The sequence below is a fragment of the Tasmannia lanceolata genome, unplaced genomic scaffold (genome assembly GCF_043159265.1).
Source record: "Tasmannia lanceolata isolate RefF3 unplaced genomic scaffold, GAP_Taslan_0.1 ptg000005l, whole genome shotgun sequence".
Classification (NCBI taxonomy): domain Eukaryota; kingdom Viridiplantae; phylum Streptophyta; class Magnoliopsida; order Canellales; family Winteraceae; genus Tasmannia; species Tasmannia lanceolata.
Window position 1 is genome coordinate 13,358,756 of NW_027518682.1, and position 18,602 is coordinate 13,377,357.

The 18,602-nt window shown below is 38.7% G+C and overlaps 1 protein-coding gene across 1 annotated transcript; it reads right to left on the bottom strand.

The window, feature by feature from the left end:
- Positions 1–9,624: 9,624 nt before the first annotated feature.
- LOC143876675 (proteinaceous RNase P 3-like) lies at positions 9,625–17,598 on the bottom strand. The gene is made up of 7 exons (XM_077378363.1): positions 17,344–17,598; positions 15,996–17,224; positions 14,135–14,224; positions 13,851–14,011; positions 13,043–13,166; positions 12,441–12,509; positions 9,625–9,859 (listed from the first exon to the last, which is right to left on the bottom strand). The coding sequence occupies exons 2-7, from the start codon at positions 16,887–16,889 to the stop codon at positions 9,839–9,841; spliced, it is 1,359 nt and encodes a 452-aa protein (XP_077234478.1). The 5' UTR covers positions 16,890–17,224; positions 17,344–17,598; the 3' UTR covers positions 9,625–9,838.
- Positions 17,599–18,602: the final 1,004 nt, after the last annotated feature.

The following is an 18,602-nucleotide window of genomic DNA, read 5'->3' on the forward strand; positions in this document are numbered from 1 at the left end:
AAGATTTAGGGTGAAATTGTTAAAGAATATCTCTCTTTGCAGTCTATGTTATAAAATTCGATCGAAAATATGATATTGCTCGAAGAATCCGATATTAATTGTTGCTAATGTTTTATCAAAGACGAACACTGCATCTCAAAATGCTATAACAAGGACTGAAAACTTTCCTGTAGATACGGCATTTCTTCTCTATGATATCATATTTGATGAAGAGTCTGATATCTAAAAAAAGGGAAAAATAGTAGATATGGTATCTCTATTGGAGAAACACAAAATGGGCATTGTCCAATTTGGAGATTTACCTGTTAATTCATTTATCTAGTTTCTTTGTATATTTTCCCTTGGGTATCCCCAAGATTCTGTAGTCTTTTTTTCGCCTTTGAATAAAGGTTGCTTCCCTTGCGGCTCCATGGGCTACTGTCTCTAGGCATCTAGGCCCTCTTATGGGCCACAGGGCCAATGTATTTGGGGCTGGTGTGTATATGGGGCTCTTATGGGCCGAACTCATGGGCCTATGGTGGGCCAATTAAATAAGAGAAAACGTGGAGCCTGGACCTGGTGCAAACAAACATAGACCAACAAGTTTAAGTCCATTGATCTGCAGTGGTTGAGTGGGCTTCAGGACGGTTATTCATAAGGCAAACAAACACACAAAGGCCTTGTTGATGGTAAACACAAAAATGCTTTAAAGATAAAAGAAAGAAAGAAGGGCTGATGCAGTGCCAACTTGGCAGCTATGTCACGCCGAGGTGGTTTGGGTGGAGTATCCAAGGTTGTTTTGTAATTTAGCTGATTCCATTTCCTTTTTCTTATCTTGTCGTCCACTCGTGCTCTACTTTCTTTTTCTTCCCTCTTAAGCACCCGTATTATTGGCTCTGTCAAAAGAGTAATGCTAGCATGACCGAGTAAAACCGAGCAGGGTATAGAACAAATGGGTTCTCGCCACAACATCACATAAGGTAGCCGTTAGCCTAACAATTCTCATTGTTAGGCTCTCCCATTGGTCTTACTTTCGATCACGATATCTTTGAACTTGTCAAAATTCTCACAAATGCAAGATAAGGAAGGTTATTTTTGATTAAGTAGGGGTTTTTAGTAATTTTCAAATAGGTATAGTTTTGGTCATTTTCTATGAGATAAGGCCAATTCGGCCATTTTTATAAGGAAATTTTATTCTGGTGAGCAGAGGAATAGGGCCTCTAAGGCCTAAAATACCGGAATTAAAGCCTCTAAGGTGTACTTTTCATACTCTACACGCTCTCCACCTCCTCACTATTTTCAAACCTCAGAGTACCCCTATTCTTTGAACCAAAGGTTGATCACTTACGAGAAGAGGCCCCATTCTTTGGACCAAAGGTTGATTACTTTATACACGTTCTCACCCTTTGCTTTGGTTTCTTCTCACTAAAATTAAATCAAACAACAGAGTTTGTACTTTTCACTTGCAGGTATGTAGGGAATAATACAAATTAAGGAAAAACGAAGAAATTCTAGGAGCAGAAGATTTTGTCTTGTGCTTTTGTTCTTTCATTTTTTATAGCTTTGGTATAGTTTTTTAGCTTTGGTATAATAGACGCATTGGTCGAGTAAGAGTAGCTTCGTTGATTTTTTTTTTTTTTTTTTTATCACTCTCGTCATTATCAGAAGATGGTCATGGCCTCATGGGGTGTTGATGGCCCCAAACATATATAAAGTACTGATAAAAACAAGTAAAAGGAAAAGGAAAACAAAGATAGGTGGCTCTATAGTACAATTGTTTTTGTCCCTAAAAGGTTCATTTCTGTGTTATTTCTACCTTTCTTTCTTTTTCTGTCAATTTGGTAGCAAAACAAATGGTACAACAAATCATATATCCCCCTCGTAACTCAGTGTGTTACATTGAACATTATTTACATTTCAAAACTTGCGCGCTCATCCAACCCAGCGTTGCCCTTGATAACTCCAGAGTCCAGACCTCTACACCAACAAATCCACATATATTCACGATATATGACCATGATAACATCACCAAAAAGAACTACATTTTATATGGGTGGTCATGAACTGATCAGCTTGAAGGAGATGAAAATCGAACTTTTAATATTCCTTTGCCTTTCTCTGCTCTGGTGAACTTGCGTGGAGGTGGTGTATAATGGGAGACGTTGGAAGTTTCTAGCAACTGTCGTTCATCATCATCTTCTTCGTCATCGGCATCATCGTCATCATCCTTGTTATCATCATCATCATCATAGTTAATGCCCATCTCGTTTGCGTCCGAGCTAGCTCCCATTTCTTCATCTTCGATCTCGCTTGAAAACTCTCTCGTGATGCAAAGCCAATTACTGGGTATCTCATACATGTTCGAACTTTGTAAGGGCAAATGCCATGACCCTCTTTCTGACTCCTGCATTACATATTGCACAACGGATTAGTCATTTCCTCACAATCCACACTCTCACCATACAAGCTCATGTAAATTACATGTGGATGAATTGATGCATACATACAGATACAATCCATTCACTCTACATACACACCTACATTCATACAAACTCACCATTGAGCTAGAGCCTCAATCCCTTCCAGCGATTAATTTTAATAGGCTCGATGACTCGATGGATCATGGATTTAGGATAATCGATCAAGGTGCTCTTAACGGCAATTGGCCAAAGCTTAACACGTAGATGAGAGCACAAACTGGGCCCAATAACGCAAATTAAAAAAGTGGGAATTAAAGATGGTACTATTATTCAAACAAGTGAGTATCGATATCAATCCCCTAAAAAAGCTGATGTAAAACCTAGTTTGTAATGTTTGTATTTTTACAGTTTCTTGATTTTGTATGAAAGGTGAGGACTCCTTCTTTTATTATTTAAAGAGCAAATTAAAAAAGTGGGAATTAAAGATAGTACTATTATTCAAAATTTATCACAGTTTCAAAAAAATCTCTGAAAAGCCAATTATAAAAGAAACAGACAAGCTGGGTTTGTGCGATTATTAAAACAATTGTGCTGATATCATTTCCCATAATATAAATAGGGAAATGTTACCGGCACTACTGTATTTTGTTGAGGGCACTCCTCGCTTTATTAAAAGTACGGTATGGCCCGCACCATAGGATAGTCCCAATTAATGTATAATGGGGTCATTCTTCATATGGATTGCAATTTGCAACCATGGTTTAATTTACCGTTGAGAGAAGCTAGGGATACAATTCGGGTCGGGTCGGGTGAGCTTTTGCTAAAAACTGAATTGGAATCAACCCAAACCTGATCCAAGTTTTTGGTAAAAGCTCCATTCGACTTCTTAAAATCAACCCTGGTTGCACCCCTAAGGACCTATTTGTTTTGGATTCTGAGAACCGATTGCGAGTTCAAAACTTATGCCCTGTTCGTTGAGTGTTCGTTGAGACTATGACAACTGATTGTGAGCCCCAAACCCATTATTGGACTCAAAATTATGTTTAATTTTGACTCCAAAAATCAGTTTGGGGCACAATCACAAACGAACAGGGCTTTATTATTGGACTGAAAAATGAACGGTTTGGATCATCCTATGAAGTGCGTCCCAGTGTACGATTTGAAACTACACATGGGCACAGCATATAAAATCTCCCCAAATATGAATCCAATCTGATCATACAGTAAATTTTGGATCCAATAAACATACCAGTATTTGTGGCTCACGTATGAGTAATTGAGTAGTGTAGAATGGTGCCCCCTCCCAAACATGTGTAAAATGGAGGGACCCACCCTATCAAAACTTGTGTAAGATGGTTGACCCCACCTTATTATGAATGGATTTGGGCGGACAGTGGAATCAACTCGTCAAAACTAAGTATAAAACGGTGGGCACCACACAATGCATGGGTTTGAGTGGAGATGGTGCGCCCTACCCATGGGTGTAAAATAGTGGTCCCACCCTACCAAAACATGTGGGCCCACCCTATGGATGGGATCGTTGGAGATAGTAGCTCCATCCCATCAAAACATCATATGTAAAATGGTGGGCCACACACCCCATCATAAGATTAGGTGTAAAATGGTAGGCCTCACCTATGCTATTCATGTGGTGTAAAAAAATTCTATGAAAAACAATATCTTTTGGAAAATATTCTTCCTTGAAAAAGTGGGAAAAAAAAAATTCAGAAACTAATTTCCATGAAAAGTGAGTTTACAAAATGATGATAATTTTATATTTTAAGGAAAAAAAATCTAGTAAAATTTTTTCACATTACAATAAAAATTTTCCATAGAAACAAAAATGCTAAAAAGGTAAAAGTCGAGTTTAACTATTTCATATAATGATTGGAGGATTGCTTCAGTAAGGTGCATACTCAATTACTCATTGTTTTACAATGAGCTATGCCCTCTATAATAAACTGGATGATACCTTCTATTGATCTGAACCGTCAATTTGGCACGTCTTACTATTGAATGTTAGACTTTAATGATTGAAGTGGTTTCTAGACCACAGGAGATTCATAGCAAAGCCTATTATTAAATGGACGGCTCAGATCAATCAGTGGTGTGGCCCAACTGAAACGGACGCAGAGGTAGGATCTCGTAGGCAAATAGAACATAAAAGTGACGTCCATTTCAGTAATTTCCTTCTATTCCAGAGCTTCAAGTACTAGAGAACTGAGCTTTTGATTTGATAGGTAGCGAAAGCTTCTTGTCTTTTAGTGTTTAATTAGAGTTGTGAGAGCATTTTGGGAACTGTAAATAACCTTTTGAAAGCCCTTTAAACACTAAAAGACAAGAAACTTTTGCTGCCTATCAAAAGAGTGGAGTGCTAAAATCATTTCCCTTCTTTTATTAATCTTACTTAATTTGGACCATTTCTCGATCTGTGCGTGTCATCCTTGCGATGGGGCAATTCTATGTATATGTATGTGAAGAGAGAATTTATTTACATTTAGTCGTCATTTATAGGGGCAAAACTCGAGCTGGATAGGATTGGGTTGTGTCCAAGCTTATTCCAACCCGAGGTAGCGTTAGATCAACCCTAACCCAACAAGAGCCTCAAGTCAAAGAGGGTCAACCCTAACCCAACCTACCTGTAAATCTTTCAACTCTAACCAACCCGTCAATCCCAGTTTTCCAAAATCAGGAAAGGTTGGATAAGGAGTTCGGGTTGGCATGGGGCAAAAAAGGACAAAAAAAGTACGGATATACAAAAAAACCCATAACCCTATGGGGCTGTATGGATATGCAGATTTTAGAATCTTGGATGTCCTCAAAATGCTGGATGGTAGACGAGAGAAGGAGACCATCCGTCCTTTTCTAATTTCTCGCCCTTCTTTCCGTCGAGCGAGAGAGTAGGAAATCGTCCCGTGTTTTCAGGTTTTAGAAATCTCAGGATGGGCTGGATTTCTTACTTCAAATCCAGGATAATCGATTGCAAAATCTAGAATTTTACACCGCTTTCAAACTAAGACCTGGATTCTCAAATCCATGTATCCAAACAGCCCCTAAGGTTTTGAAAACTGCAATAAAATCACGATAAAATTATGGGAAGGGAGTCAATTTCGGGTTAGGTTGGGTTACCCAAGGCCTCAAACCTAACCCAACCTAAAATTAAATCGAGTTGCCGTTTCCCAACCCTAACCCAACCCAACCCAACCTGAGGAAATGTCGACCCAACTTGAGCCGAAATCGGGTTGAAACCGTCATGTTGCAGTGGAACTCATCCCAAGTTGCACAGCTAGGCATTGACCTTTCCAAGTTATATATACTATCCCTCGCGCCTTTACGATTAGGAGTTATTTACTTTCAGTCCACATTCCTCGTACCTGGTTATCGGCCAAGTACGTTTGTTTTTGTTGAAAAGCAACAAGGGGACTTATAACCGTATCCAACAAAGGGAGACAAGTCGTCCCACCAACCAATTGGCATACAGAGTAACCCAAAGATTCCTAGAATTTAGTTAACAGACCCCCAACTACAGAATTTGTCTTGTGCTTCAAGACACCTAGACAATGACCGAGTGAATCTCATCCAAAACATACACACTATCAGACCTGTCAATGGCCAGAAGTGATAATAGAAGATGTGCTTCCAGCATGCAATGCTCTCTCATTGTTGGGTTCCAACTGAAGCACAAGAAATCCCTCTGTGTTCACTCCATTTTTCGCTAACTGGTCCGCTTCTTCATTAGCGGATCATCTCTTATGTTGGAAAGATGGGTTATCCAGCTTGATGAGATCTCGTATTTCGTCAATGATATCAGCTAGATACCATGGAAAAGCTGATTTGTTTGTGGCCCAGGCAATGGCGTTTGCCGAGTCACCTTCAATTAGCAAAGGACCGGATCCATGCCCTACAAACCACTTCAAGCCCCATAGTAGCGCTTTAGCCTCCGCTTCATTGGCGACACAAGAACCGGCAGGGCCCGAGAAGAATATGAGAGAAAGCATTTGAATGCCGAAATAGGCCTTCAATCCCCGCCCGTCCCGGGTTACCTTTTGAACTTCCATCAAAGTTAAATTTAGTCCAACCAATTGAGAGAGGTGACCACTTCTGCATTGCTTTAGTTACTTTCCTTCTTTCCAAACACTATTACCTTCCAATTACACAAGATCTCCCTGACACTATATTTTGGCGCGTCTTTACCGCTCCTGCACCAATGGATCATATTCATCTTGATATCATGCACAATCTTACTGTAACATCGCTCTGTCCTTGAAAATCCAATTATTCAGCCACCACATGGCCCGACCGAAGTCTCCAAATGGTCCCCCATCCCATCCAACAATACATCTTTTATAGAGTTCTCGAAAGACAATGGGACTCAAAATCTTTGATGATGTTCATCCAAATACAATAGGAGAAGGGGCAATGCAATAGAATATGCTCTAAAGATTCTTCACTTTGCTTACAGAGTGGGCACTAGCTTGCTAAATGAATCCTCCTCCTCTACAATCGTTCACATGTATTGATTCTTCTCTTGACCACAGTTCATGTACCGGGTGCGTGGGTTCCCATACCTTCGCATTGATCTCGCTCTCTGTTTAAGGACACCAGCCTATAAAAGAAAGAGTGGACAGTGAAGGCTCCACTAGGGTTCGGCATCCACACCCTCCTATCTGTGGAGCTACAAGAGAAATAAGAACATAAACGTGAGAGAAGAGTAGAGAGGCTTCCTATTTCATTATCTTTGAGGTTACGCCTAAGCCTTGGGGACCACACAATGTTCCCATCCCTCCCCCTCTCCATGTAGTCACTCACTCTCACCTCCCTATCAGCCGCTAGAAGGTATAGGCCTAGAAATGCATGGCACAAAAGGGACTCCCCTAACCAAAGGTCTATCCAGAACCTTGTCCCATACCCCCTCTCCACTCTAAACCTCGGTCAAGTACATTGGGCATAGACACATCCCCTAAGAACTCCCTTTATTAAATGGATGCCTATAATTGTACTTGAGAAGGAGCTCATAGAAAGGAAATCCTGACCTTTGTAATCGCCTGATTTAGACAAGTGACCAAGCCAGCAACCAATATACCTCAATCACCCAGTTGCAAGCGATTGCACAGTCAGTTTGGTGCTTCAGGCCAAAATTGGCCGAACACAATGAACCGTGACCATTTCTGGCACAACGTCATCAACCAAAAGGGAAGAGGTATTTTCTCTACCTACAGGCACAAAACCAAATTCTCTGCCATTCCTTCTCCCTCTTCATTTTCTACTAAACCGGGGAAACACAAGTACAAGTGTGTTGCTACTGAAATCTAGAGTGAGGCTCTCGAGTGGCGAGCAACGCTGAGACAGCTCCCAGACGAGGATCTACAACCTACGAGCACAGAAGAAAAGTTAGAAAGTTGTCGGAGTTTGGACTCCAAGGAGGCTCTCTGATGCCTAAGTCAGAAGGGGCAACAGATATGCACTGAGCTCTTTGCAGGCTTAGTGAAAGCAAGAGAATGAATATTGAATTTGTACCTTTGAGCCTTGTTCCCTTTATGTAGAGTAACAGTCTCCAGCCAATTAGGAAAGTTGCCTCTCTGGACTCTCATGATTGGCTGGTTTTCCTAAAACTTCGGTTTCCTAGATTATCTTTGGCGGCTAAGCTGAGATTTAAGGTTGTAGCTTTAGGGTTTCTAGGACTTCTTGAAGAGGTGCGAAGCTACCCTTCTGCCCTTTCCAACCGTTGAATCCGTGCATGCCATGTGTTGGCCTCTGATTGGGCGCTGATTTTTACCCCAACAAAGTGAAACCTTGTAAGGACAACACCAATAGCGATGGCAAAAATGGGTGTCAAAATTGAAAGAAACCCCCTGAATCGAAGCTTGAAGAGGTCAGAGTAGGAAAAAAATGCCCCGATTTTCTACAACAAAATTTCACCTTGACAGTGTCAAAATCACTCTCATTCAGAACACAAATTGATCAAAATTGATTTGTTGCAAGAAAAACTTGGTTGCAAGGTTACCCTCCAAGAACTTGGTCTGTTGAGAAGCTTGTTACCTTTTGATGTTGGTGTTAGAGATGTCTCTCTTAGGGTGGCGCACATTGCCACTTTAGTTAGATTTGAATTAGGATTTTCTAACTGAAGGTTTAAGTTAATTAAAGCTAAATCAAATTAAGTGTCCAATCACAACAAAATTAATTGATCCCCACGTATTGTTTATATGCAAACTACAGTACATAAAAAAGTTGAAATAAATCACATAACATGTACCAGATATGATGAATAAACACCCTCCCTTTATTCAAGAGAAGAGCTTCGGCACTAATCACACCCAACTTGAACCGCAAACTCTCCTTAGTCCTTGACACTAAGAGAAATGAATGCATATACTAAAGGTTGTACATAACCATTACTTTCCGTAGATAAAAAAGGAAAAAAACTCTCCTTCCGAGGATTCTCTAGCAAGGGAACATGAAGAGCTTCATGGTTCTGATACTATGTATAAAATATGCAACAAGAATAAGAAAAGCAGAGAAGATGAAGGAAGAAGAGAGAAAGCAGTAGAAAGGAGAGGAGAAGATGAAGGAAGAAGAGTAGGGAAGAATAGATGAAACTTTTGATCACGAGGTTAGGAAAACCATAACCCACGAGCTCTATATATAATAGATGTGAGTGGGGGAAAACGCAAATACATGAAAATGGGCCCCACTCATATAATTAATCACTTAAGTGACTTAATGTCAAATTATATAGACAACCATCCATCGAATATAAAAGACAAAGGCACAAAGGAACCTAAACCAGCAACTATATGGGTCCTACAGGATCTCGAATACATCAACCAGGATAATAAGAAATGTATGATTTTTTCTCAAAGGTAGAGCTTATAAAGAGCAAGTATGGTGTGATGCTGTTTCTATGGAATTGTCACTCACTCTTGGAAAGCCCATCGCAATCTAATAGATGTGTGATACAAAACACGCATTATGGATGGGTGATGATGTGGAAAATGTTATTTTACCAAGTATAGGAGAAAATGCTCCCAAATCTTTACAAGGAGGTAGCAACTATCTTTATTTGAATTTATGAAACAACGGCATGAAAATAATATCATATCTTTGTTGGTGGCAAAGAATGAAGACAGGCACATGGAGATTCCATGTATCAAGTGCATGGATTCGTAGTCACCCATCATAACAACAAATTCAATGCAGTACATGTAACATGCATAGGGCTGGAGCCACCTTCCTTTTTTTCCATTTTAGTTGCCTGCACTTAAATCACGTTATAGTATGTTTTCAAATAGCGTATAGATTCCTTTTTTTCTAGAATGATAATATCATATAGATTCCATTAATTTGTATACAAGGTATTTAATGTCACTAGAGAAATCGCTTGAGGGCTGGGAAGGAACAACTGACAGCAGGAATTATCCAATGCTAGCCAAATATGACTTCTAGTTGAGCTTGGATGCCATCTAGCCACGGGAGGTTACACTAGTTAGGTTTAAATAACATGTTTATATATCAAATACATAGGGAAAGATTTACATTTATACTATGATTTGTGGATACGGACACGGAGTGTCGGACACGCCAAACCCCCAAAATTTAGAAATGGGGACATGGCTAAAATACAAAGTAAATATACTCATGATTATAGATACAGCATACAGATTCATATGTTGGGTTTCGACACGGATGCAAGTTGTCTGACATGGCAACATCTAAAAATCTAGAAATAGTGACACGTACTTGCATATAAAATTACTGATTACTATCATAATTTGTAACAAAATAAATATGGTATTCATTTAACAAACTAAACATGTCCAAAGGAGTGTCGACACGTGTGGGCACGCGTGTTGTGTCGGACATGGCAGGACACGTGTCGGCAACAAATTCAAAGTGTCGACTAAATCATAGCATCTATAGGGTTATAAAAAACCTAAGAGATTAGGGTAGAAAGAGGTTGTTAAAGTATAAAAGATTAAATAACGCCTTCTCCAATAGCTTAAGCTTTTGGAGTAACTGGTAGTTTCACATGGTATCAGAGCACATGCCTGGGTTCAAACCTCCTTGATAGCAAAATCCACATGCAATGGCCAAACCCAAAAGTGGGGCCACATGTGCCACGTGTAGGGCAACCCAAAGATAGAGGGGCCACAAGTGAGGCGCAGTGTTAAAGTATAAAAGATTAAATAACGCCTTCTCCAATAACTTAAGCTTTTGGAGTAACTGGTAGTTTCACAGAGATTTACAATGGCTTTAAATAGCCTAAGTGCATAATAGAGAGATATTCAGGTTTAAAGGATTTTAACAGGCATAGGGCTTAATAGATAGATATTTACATTATAGGGTTTAAATAAACTTGGGGCTTAATAGAGAGGGAGAATTTCTCTTGCATTTATAGGTTTTTAAATAACATAAGGGCTTGTGAGTATGATGGGCCGTAAATAGCCTAGGGGCTTGTGTGCATGACAGCTCAGGGTTTCAATTTATTCTATATAAGTAGGTATTAATTTTCTAGCTATATAGTATAGATACATATATAGTACAATGCTGCAGTCCAAACTCAATACCCAAAAAAGGCAGTAATGGTAAAAAAAAATGTAAACATGCAGCAGTCCAAATTCAACAGCCAAGAAAAACATTTACATATGGTTAAGATGATTTTTGGGAGATGTTTGCATTTCTAAGAATGATCCAATGCTTCTTAGATGCATCGATGCTTCAATCATAGTATGCATGAAGAGCCCACATTGATTGATTATAAAATATATGCATGTTATAGCCCAAAGAAAAAGAGAAAAGAAAAAACAACTATTTTAACTGTCTTCAAAGGCTATTTCAGCTACTAAATTTATATCATTGCCTGTTTTTTATATTGTACTTTTTCTACGGATCCTGATCTGATTAAGTTCACCTGATCAGTACATTTTTGGGGTAATGAACCATCAGAATGGTTTAGATCAATATGGCCAGCCCCATATATACGACATATACATATAGGAGCTACACATTATTTCAGACTCACATGGCTTTATGACAACGAAAGCGCCATTAAAATGTCACAGAATCTTATGTTCAAGCCATAGCTAAACACATTGAGATAAATTTTCACTTCATTCCTAGATGGTAGAAAGTTGACGCACATACCAAGCAAAGAGCACGTGGTTAATATCTTCACTGAAAGACTTAATGTAGAATATCATCTACATCTACTTTACAAGCAAATGATCAGAGGAAAATTTCAGCTTGAGGGGGAGGGTTAGAGAAGTCATTATTCATAAGGGAATATATATGTAATTGATATATAAGGGCTGCAATGTACTATATTCAGTATTGAACATGACTCCTACATGAATTTTGTGTCTCTCTAGCATCACTGTTCTTCGCATTACATCATATATCACCTTCAAACTATTGTTTTTTGGTAGGTAAGCTGGGATCGAACGTCCAACCCCAGGGTCGAAGAACATAGCCTCACTTTCAAACTCTATACAGGTAGATTCACCAAAAAATCGGTTGGTGATCCCAAGTCCTAACTATCCGATCAAGAACCATAATAGTGCAAATTATAAACATGAAGTTATCCAGATTTAATGGCCAAAAGTGTTATTGAATACGTGGTTAAAATAGTTGAGTTTTGGGTTGGGCTATGACCAATCCAAGATGGAGCCCAACACATGAAGGGGTTATATCAAATCAAGTTGGGTCTCATGGGAATGATATACTTGTGTATTTAGGACATTCAAACCCCCCCCCCCTCCAAACACACACACACACACACACACACACACACACACACACACACACACATATATATATATATATATATATATATATATGTGTGTGTGTGTGTGCATGCATGTATGTATAGGTATATATTAGTTTGTCTTAGTAATATAACCCATAACCAGCATGGGCTTGCCTAGAAATCAAGAAGCATCCGCACCATATGTTGATTTTTGTAATAAAAAGGCCATGAGAAAATAAATGCTGGAAACAACAATATAAAAGTATCCGAAATGAAACAAACGAAGGTAAGAATCTTACTTGGATGACCGAAGAGAAAGGGGGTGGCATCTTAAGTTTCGCTGCGGCATCCACAATACTAAATCGAACCTACAAAAATAATAAAAGGCAATAACGTATTCAGTGAATGATGACTATAATTGTCCAACTTTAAAACATCACTTAGGGGAATAACGGGAATATAGGAGCATAACAGGAATATCATGTCAATTGGAGACATACTAAATTGAACACTCACACCCTTTGCTAAATAAGTGAAGTGATCAACACAAAACTCAACTGAATCAACTTGATTTTGGTCCAAATTCCAAGACCAAACTCATGTTTTATAGAAATTTGGCCCATTTGATGACTAACAAGGTGATTCGAGTTTAGGAGGTTGGCAAAATCCTTGAGACTCGACCAAGTTAGCCTCACAAGTCAAAAGGGTTGACCCAAACCCAAGTTCTAGAATATCGGTCATGAAAACAATTCAATACAAAATTCATCTCTACAACTTGCCTATTAATCACTAAATAAACAACATATTAGATGAGAAAGCAGGGTGTAAAACTAATTGCCAAGTGCAATTACAAAAAGGATCAATTCTGCAATTGCAATCACATTAGAGGTAATGTGCATACCTGATATTGCTCTTTCCACTTGAGAAAAAAATTGTTGCCCAAGATTAGAAATTTTGGATTGCTGTTTATTGAATCATTCGTCACAATCAAACACTTCCGTTTGACTGCTGCATAGAGACAAAACCTGATGCATAAAAAAAGTGTTTTCAAATTCCAAAATTTAGAGAAAAGGAAGCCACCAAGCAATCGCTACCCAATCAACACATGAAAAAGTGGAAAAAAAAAGAGAGAAAGAACTGCACCCTATGGTCAGGATGTGTAATTGTAGAAAAATTCGACAGGAAAAAATGGATCCGATAAAGAAATAAAAAGGGACAAACCATAAGATGCATATATTGAAATTTTACGTGGTTCGACTAAGATGCCTTTTCCACTATGAGAAAGAAATAAAAAGATTGCAGTAGGATTAACCCGTTACCACAAACTGCAACCCTTTACTTCATCTTATCAACTAAGACCGTACAGAAAACAAAGAGAAAAAATGCTCCCCTCTCAATTTCTCAGCACAAGAGAAAACCCGAAGAAGAGAGCTCTCTTTCTTTTCTCACTCTCACCCCACTCACATTCTCCCTCCCCCAACAATATATTTCTGAAATGATGTTTGTCTTTGCATAGTCCCAGGTTGGAATGACAATGCAGAATAAGAGCATTGTGATGAGTGAAGCTTTGCAAATAATCTGAATCTTTGAAGGCATTGAAAATAAGGGCATTGTCATGAGTGAAGCTTTGCAAATAATCTGAATCTCTAAAGGCAGTCAATGATCACCAGAAAAGAGTGCTTCATAGTCACAGATTCACAGATTCATACCAATCAGAAGCTCCATTTGGTGCTGAGTGAAATAGCTGTTGATCACGCCATTGGTTCAGAAAAGCTGGAAAGGCTTTCGAAACTTCCCGTAAATGCTGGTCATCCAGTATAGCAAGTGGAGATTTGTTTTTGTTGTATAGTTCTTTGACAACAAGAATTAGCTGCTTGATACCAATTTACAAGCAAGCATAAATACGGTGAGATCCCCATGACTAGCCATAAAGTAAACCCTCTTGAGAAATGGAAAGCCACACATGCAAAAAGAAGAAAAAAACCACCAATACCTTAGAAGGGCGAAATCCACCATATTCAGAGTGTCCAGCATTCTTTCCATCCACTACAGAATCATACAGATTATGATTATGCAGCCACTCCTAAACAAGGATTATTTACGATAGTGTCAATCCATGAGAATATAGAGCAACATAGAGTTCATCACTTAAGAAGAGGCGACTCGTGCCAAGTTGATGGAGTAAAAAGAGGTAGGGGCAGACCGAAAACAACTTGGGTAGAAACAATGAGGAAAGACTTGATATCTAGGAACATAACAGAGAAAACGACCTTGGATAGGATAGAATGGAAGAAAATGATCCACGTAGAAAAACCCAACTAGAGCAAGGATTAGAGCCAGGTAGATTCCTTTCACCTTCTTCATGAAATTTTTCTAAAGGATTCATTTAGCCGACCCCAACTAGTTTGGGACAAAGGCTTTGTTGAGTTGAGTTGAGTATAGAGTTCATCACTTACTTTTCTGGCATTAATCAGAAACCAAACTATACATTATAATTTTGACAAGAAAGTTTAAGAATATGTTATTTAAATAACTATTGTTTAAAAGATGCCTTTTTAAACAGGTCTCATCAACTCGAAGAAACAGTCAGCAAGTCAACTCATTTTGGTCAAAATTTTGAATGAGCTTTCCTGGACTTAAATTGCCAAGAATATAGAAAACACAGTTCAGAAATTGACTAAGAACCCAGAAAACTAGTTTTGAAACTCAAACTTGACCAGAAACTTATAAAATTCAAAATTTGGGACTTGGGAGACTTGCAGAATGTTTCCTGCAAGAAACCAAGAAGTCAATAGTAAAAATAATATAAGAGGACTCCGGGCTCAACATCATACCACTTTACACCCATGTAAAGTCCAGAGACTTTAGAGTTTGAAACCTTGAACAGGCATAATACCGCATGCACTCTTTTCCACATGAATATCAAATGATTTCAAATGATTATGATAATAAATGACATGATTTATATAGGGAAATGATATCAGCAAAAACATGTTTTGATAATTACACTGACCCATCTTGTCTTTTATTATTTAATGAGCTGCCAAAGGTTATTATAGTTGCCAAAAAGCTCTTACAAACTAATTAAAAAGGAAAAGACAAGGTGTGTTTGTGCAATTATTAAAACATGGTTTTGCTGATATCAATTCCCTTTATATATCAAGACAGAAATGATAACTCGATTTTCAAATGCCACTAGTGTAAGCAGAAACATAAGATAAAAACTAACATATAACCATCAGTTGTCCCCTTTTCTAGATTCCAAGTGAGTTATTGAATCAATAAACAATAGTCAGAGATTTAAAACTTTGTGGCAGAATCCATTGATCAAACTAGGCTCTCATACTTCCAATGTCAGTAGATGAAGTGAAAACCAAGCAACAATGCTAGTCAATTTCCAACAACCTTACTACTTGAGTTTGGATGTTTGAATCTTGCTTTGAACTGTGTATTGGACAATTCATATTGAAACCCATTATACAAGCTTTGGAGATCCAAATCCATAAGAGACTCAAAGTTGCTGTGAAAACGACCAGTTACTCCAAAAGCTTAAGCTGTTGGAGAAGGCGTTATTTATTCTTTTATACTTTAACACTCCCCCCTCATGTGTGGCCCCTCTTTCTTTGGATTGGCCTACACATGGCACATGTGGCCCCACTTTTGGGTTGACCATTGCATGTGGATTTTTGACATCAAGGAGGTTTGAACTCAAGACCTTTGCTCTGATACCATGTGAAAATGAGCAGTTACGCCAAAAGCTTAAGCTGTTGGAGAAGGCATTATTTATTCTTTTATACTTTAACAGTTGCAGATTTAGAGTATCCCAAAGAAAATTAAAACACGCAGAAATTCACCTGAAAATTTCTGAAAGTTGCTGTGATTTCCTTGTCAAATGATAAAGAAGCAATCAACTCTGCCAACTTTTCTGTCTCTGCCAGATCAATATCAACGTCAACTAAAATTTCTTTGCAACCGGAACAGGAGCCATCTGAACCGACACGAGATCTAGAGAATTTCCATTTCCCCTTCCCCAACCATCCCAGCCCATGCCAACCTCCCCCATTCTTCAAAACCGCCTCTTTGACCAAACCAACATCCCAATCCAATTTACCCATTTTAGACGCCGATTTCAAGCTAAACCAATTTTTTAATATCTGTGCAGTTGTTTCACTGACACAACTCACAGACTCTCTCAGTTTCTGCAAATATGAATAAACCTTTTCAGCTCTCTCATAGAGGGCACTAATCTCCAAAAGTGCAACAATCTCTTTCTCCTCTAGCTTGACCCCCATTGAAACCATGTACTCTTCAACAGAGTAAGCCTTATCAACCTCAAGATTCTCACAGAAAAAAGAGAGTGGTATGCGACATGAACTCAAAGTTGGACACAAATTGTAAAATCTCATGTCCTTCACCAATCTGAATGCAATATCACCTTTCTTACGGGTAGCGGCAATCACCACCAAGGGTGTCATATCTGCTTCGGTTGGTTTGATATTACTAGCAAGCATGTGATTAAAGATCTTGTAACCGATTCGGTGAATGTCACTTCTTAATGAATTGTCTATGGGTTTGGCCTTCGGATCACAAAGACAAGTGGCACAGAGGGAAAGGAGGATATTGAAATGACGGTGATTGAGATGGATATTTTTAGAAACAGCATCTTTATAGAAGGACAATGCGGTTGGAAAGTCTTTGTCAAGCTCGCATCTGGTGAGGTTCTCTAGTAAGTTCCAATTCTTCTTCATGTCTGGATCCGTCTAATTCACGAGCACCAAGGCTAGATTTCCAAGAAAGAATGAAAACCCTAAAAATCAGAAACCCTACCCAATGAACCTTTCTTTGTCAAATCAAATGCGTGAGGGCCTCTAGTAAGTTTCAATTCTTCTTCATGTTTGGATTCGTCTAAATCACAAGCACCAAGGCTAGATTTCCAAGAAAGAACGAAAACCCTAATTCAAAACCCTACAAATCAGAGACCCTACCCAATAAACCTTTCTTTGTCAAATCAAATGCGTGAGGGCCTCCAGTAAGTTCCAATTCTTCTTCACCGTCTGATTCGTCTAATTCACAATCACCAAGGCTAGATTTCCAAGAAAAAACGAAAACGCTAATTCAAAATCCTGAAAAACTAGAAACCCTACCTGATGATTTTCAGCCTCCAGAAACAGATTAAAAGAGAGAATCAGGAAAATCAAATACCTTAAAATCTTTCTGAATCATCATCTCATTTGAAGTCTCCGTCACAAGATGCCGACAAACAGAAGAAGAAATCTTGGAAATAGATTATAGTTTCCATGTCAAGATCTCAAGATCATGAAGAGAGGGAACAAGAAGATCTTGAAAACCCTAGAATCAAGATCGAACTCTTATATACTCAGTGCGATTTTGTGGTCTCCATGGATGCATTTGAAGAGAATAGAAGCGCAAAACCCTAGGGAAAACTCGACTAGTCTCTCATCGATACATTTGAATAACTGTTACTTTGGCGCCAATGCTCTGGGTATTTAAAATGAATTATTTAAGAGAAGGGCGATGTGCGGTTGGAATTACGGAAACAACCTTGTTTTTTTTGAGATAATGACAAAGAAGTCCTCGAGTTTTGAAAACGTGAAAACTGAAAACGATATGACGACTCGCTCGTTTCAGGATTTCTCCAAATATCCAATATAGCGTTGCCACGTGTCATAGCGTTGCTACGTTTAATAAAAATTTCGAGAAATCAGACTACCCCATTTAATTATGCTCCGGTGTCATTTTCTTCCCCTTAATTCCGTTTATTTTTTAACCAAACCCAGGAAAAAGGCAGAATTGGAATAGAATGCCGATTCTAGCGCATACCTGATTCCAAAAATCCAAACTCAACTTTACTTGTGTTCAGTACGAGGTTTTTATAGGTTAGATTTCTTGATCCCATCCGTTCATGTTCAATACCATAAATTTACTATCACGAGATTTATGGATCACTAATGAGCTGATGAACCCAAAATAATCAGCGGTTAGATTAGAAATTAGAGAAATCTGGTGATGAATTGAAGATCCAAAACAAACAGGGCCTTTGGATTTTGAGAACTGATTCGAGTCCAAAACCGATTTTTGGACTAAAATTTACGTTTAATCTGGAGTCCATTGATCAGTTTTTGGACTCACAATCGGTTCTCAAAATAAAAAACAAACAGGGCCTAATGTTTTTTCGAGTCGAGAACACCCAGTCCACCAAAGCTGTTAGAATGATCCATGACTATCTTGTTGTATTTGCATAGGGCAATCCACATCTTAGCAGAGAAGATAAGGTTTTAGTGGTGTGGCCGCCAAGCTTAGGTCCTGCATTAATGAATCTTTTAAAAAACGGTTGTCCAGTGCACGAGGCTGCCGCCATTGAGGGGTCTAGGGAGGGCTAGATGTACACAGCCTTACCCCCTGCTTTGCAGAGAGGCTGTCGGCTGTCACACATGAATTTC

What these genes read in the sequence shown, in the direction of transcription:
- LOC143876675 (XM_077378363.1), bottom strand. Translation starts at nt 16,889, where the DNA reads ATGAAGAAGAATTGGAACTTACTAGAGAACCTCACCAGATGCGAGCTT. An exon ending in CCAAATGGAGCTTCTGATTG is followed by an intron (nt 13,167 to 13,850) that starts GTATGAATCTGT and finishes TTTATGCATCAG; the next exon opens with GTTTTGTCTCTATGCAGCAG. An exon ending in CTTTCTCTTCGGTCATCCAA is followed by an intron (nt 9,860 to 12,440) that starts GTAAGATTCTTA and finishes TCCCGTGGCTAG; the next exon opens with ATGGCATCCAAGCTCAACTA.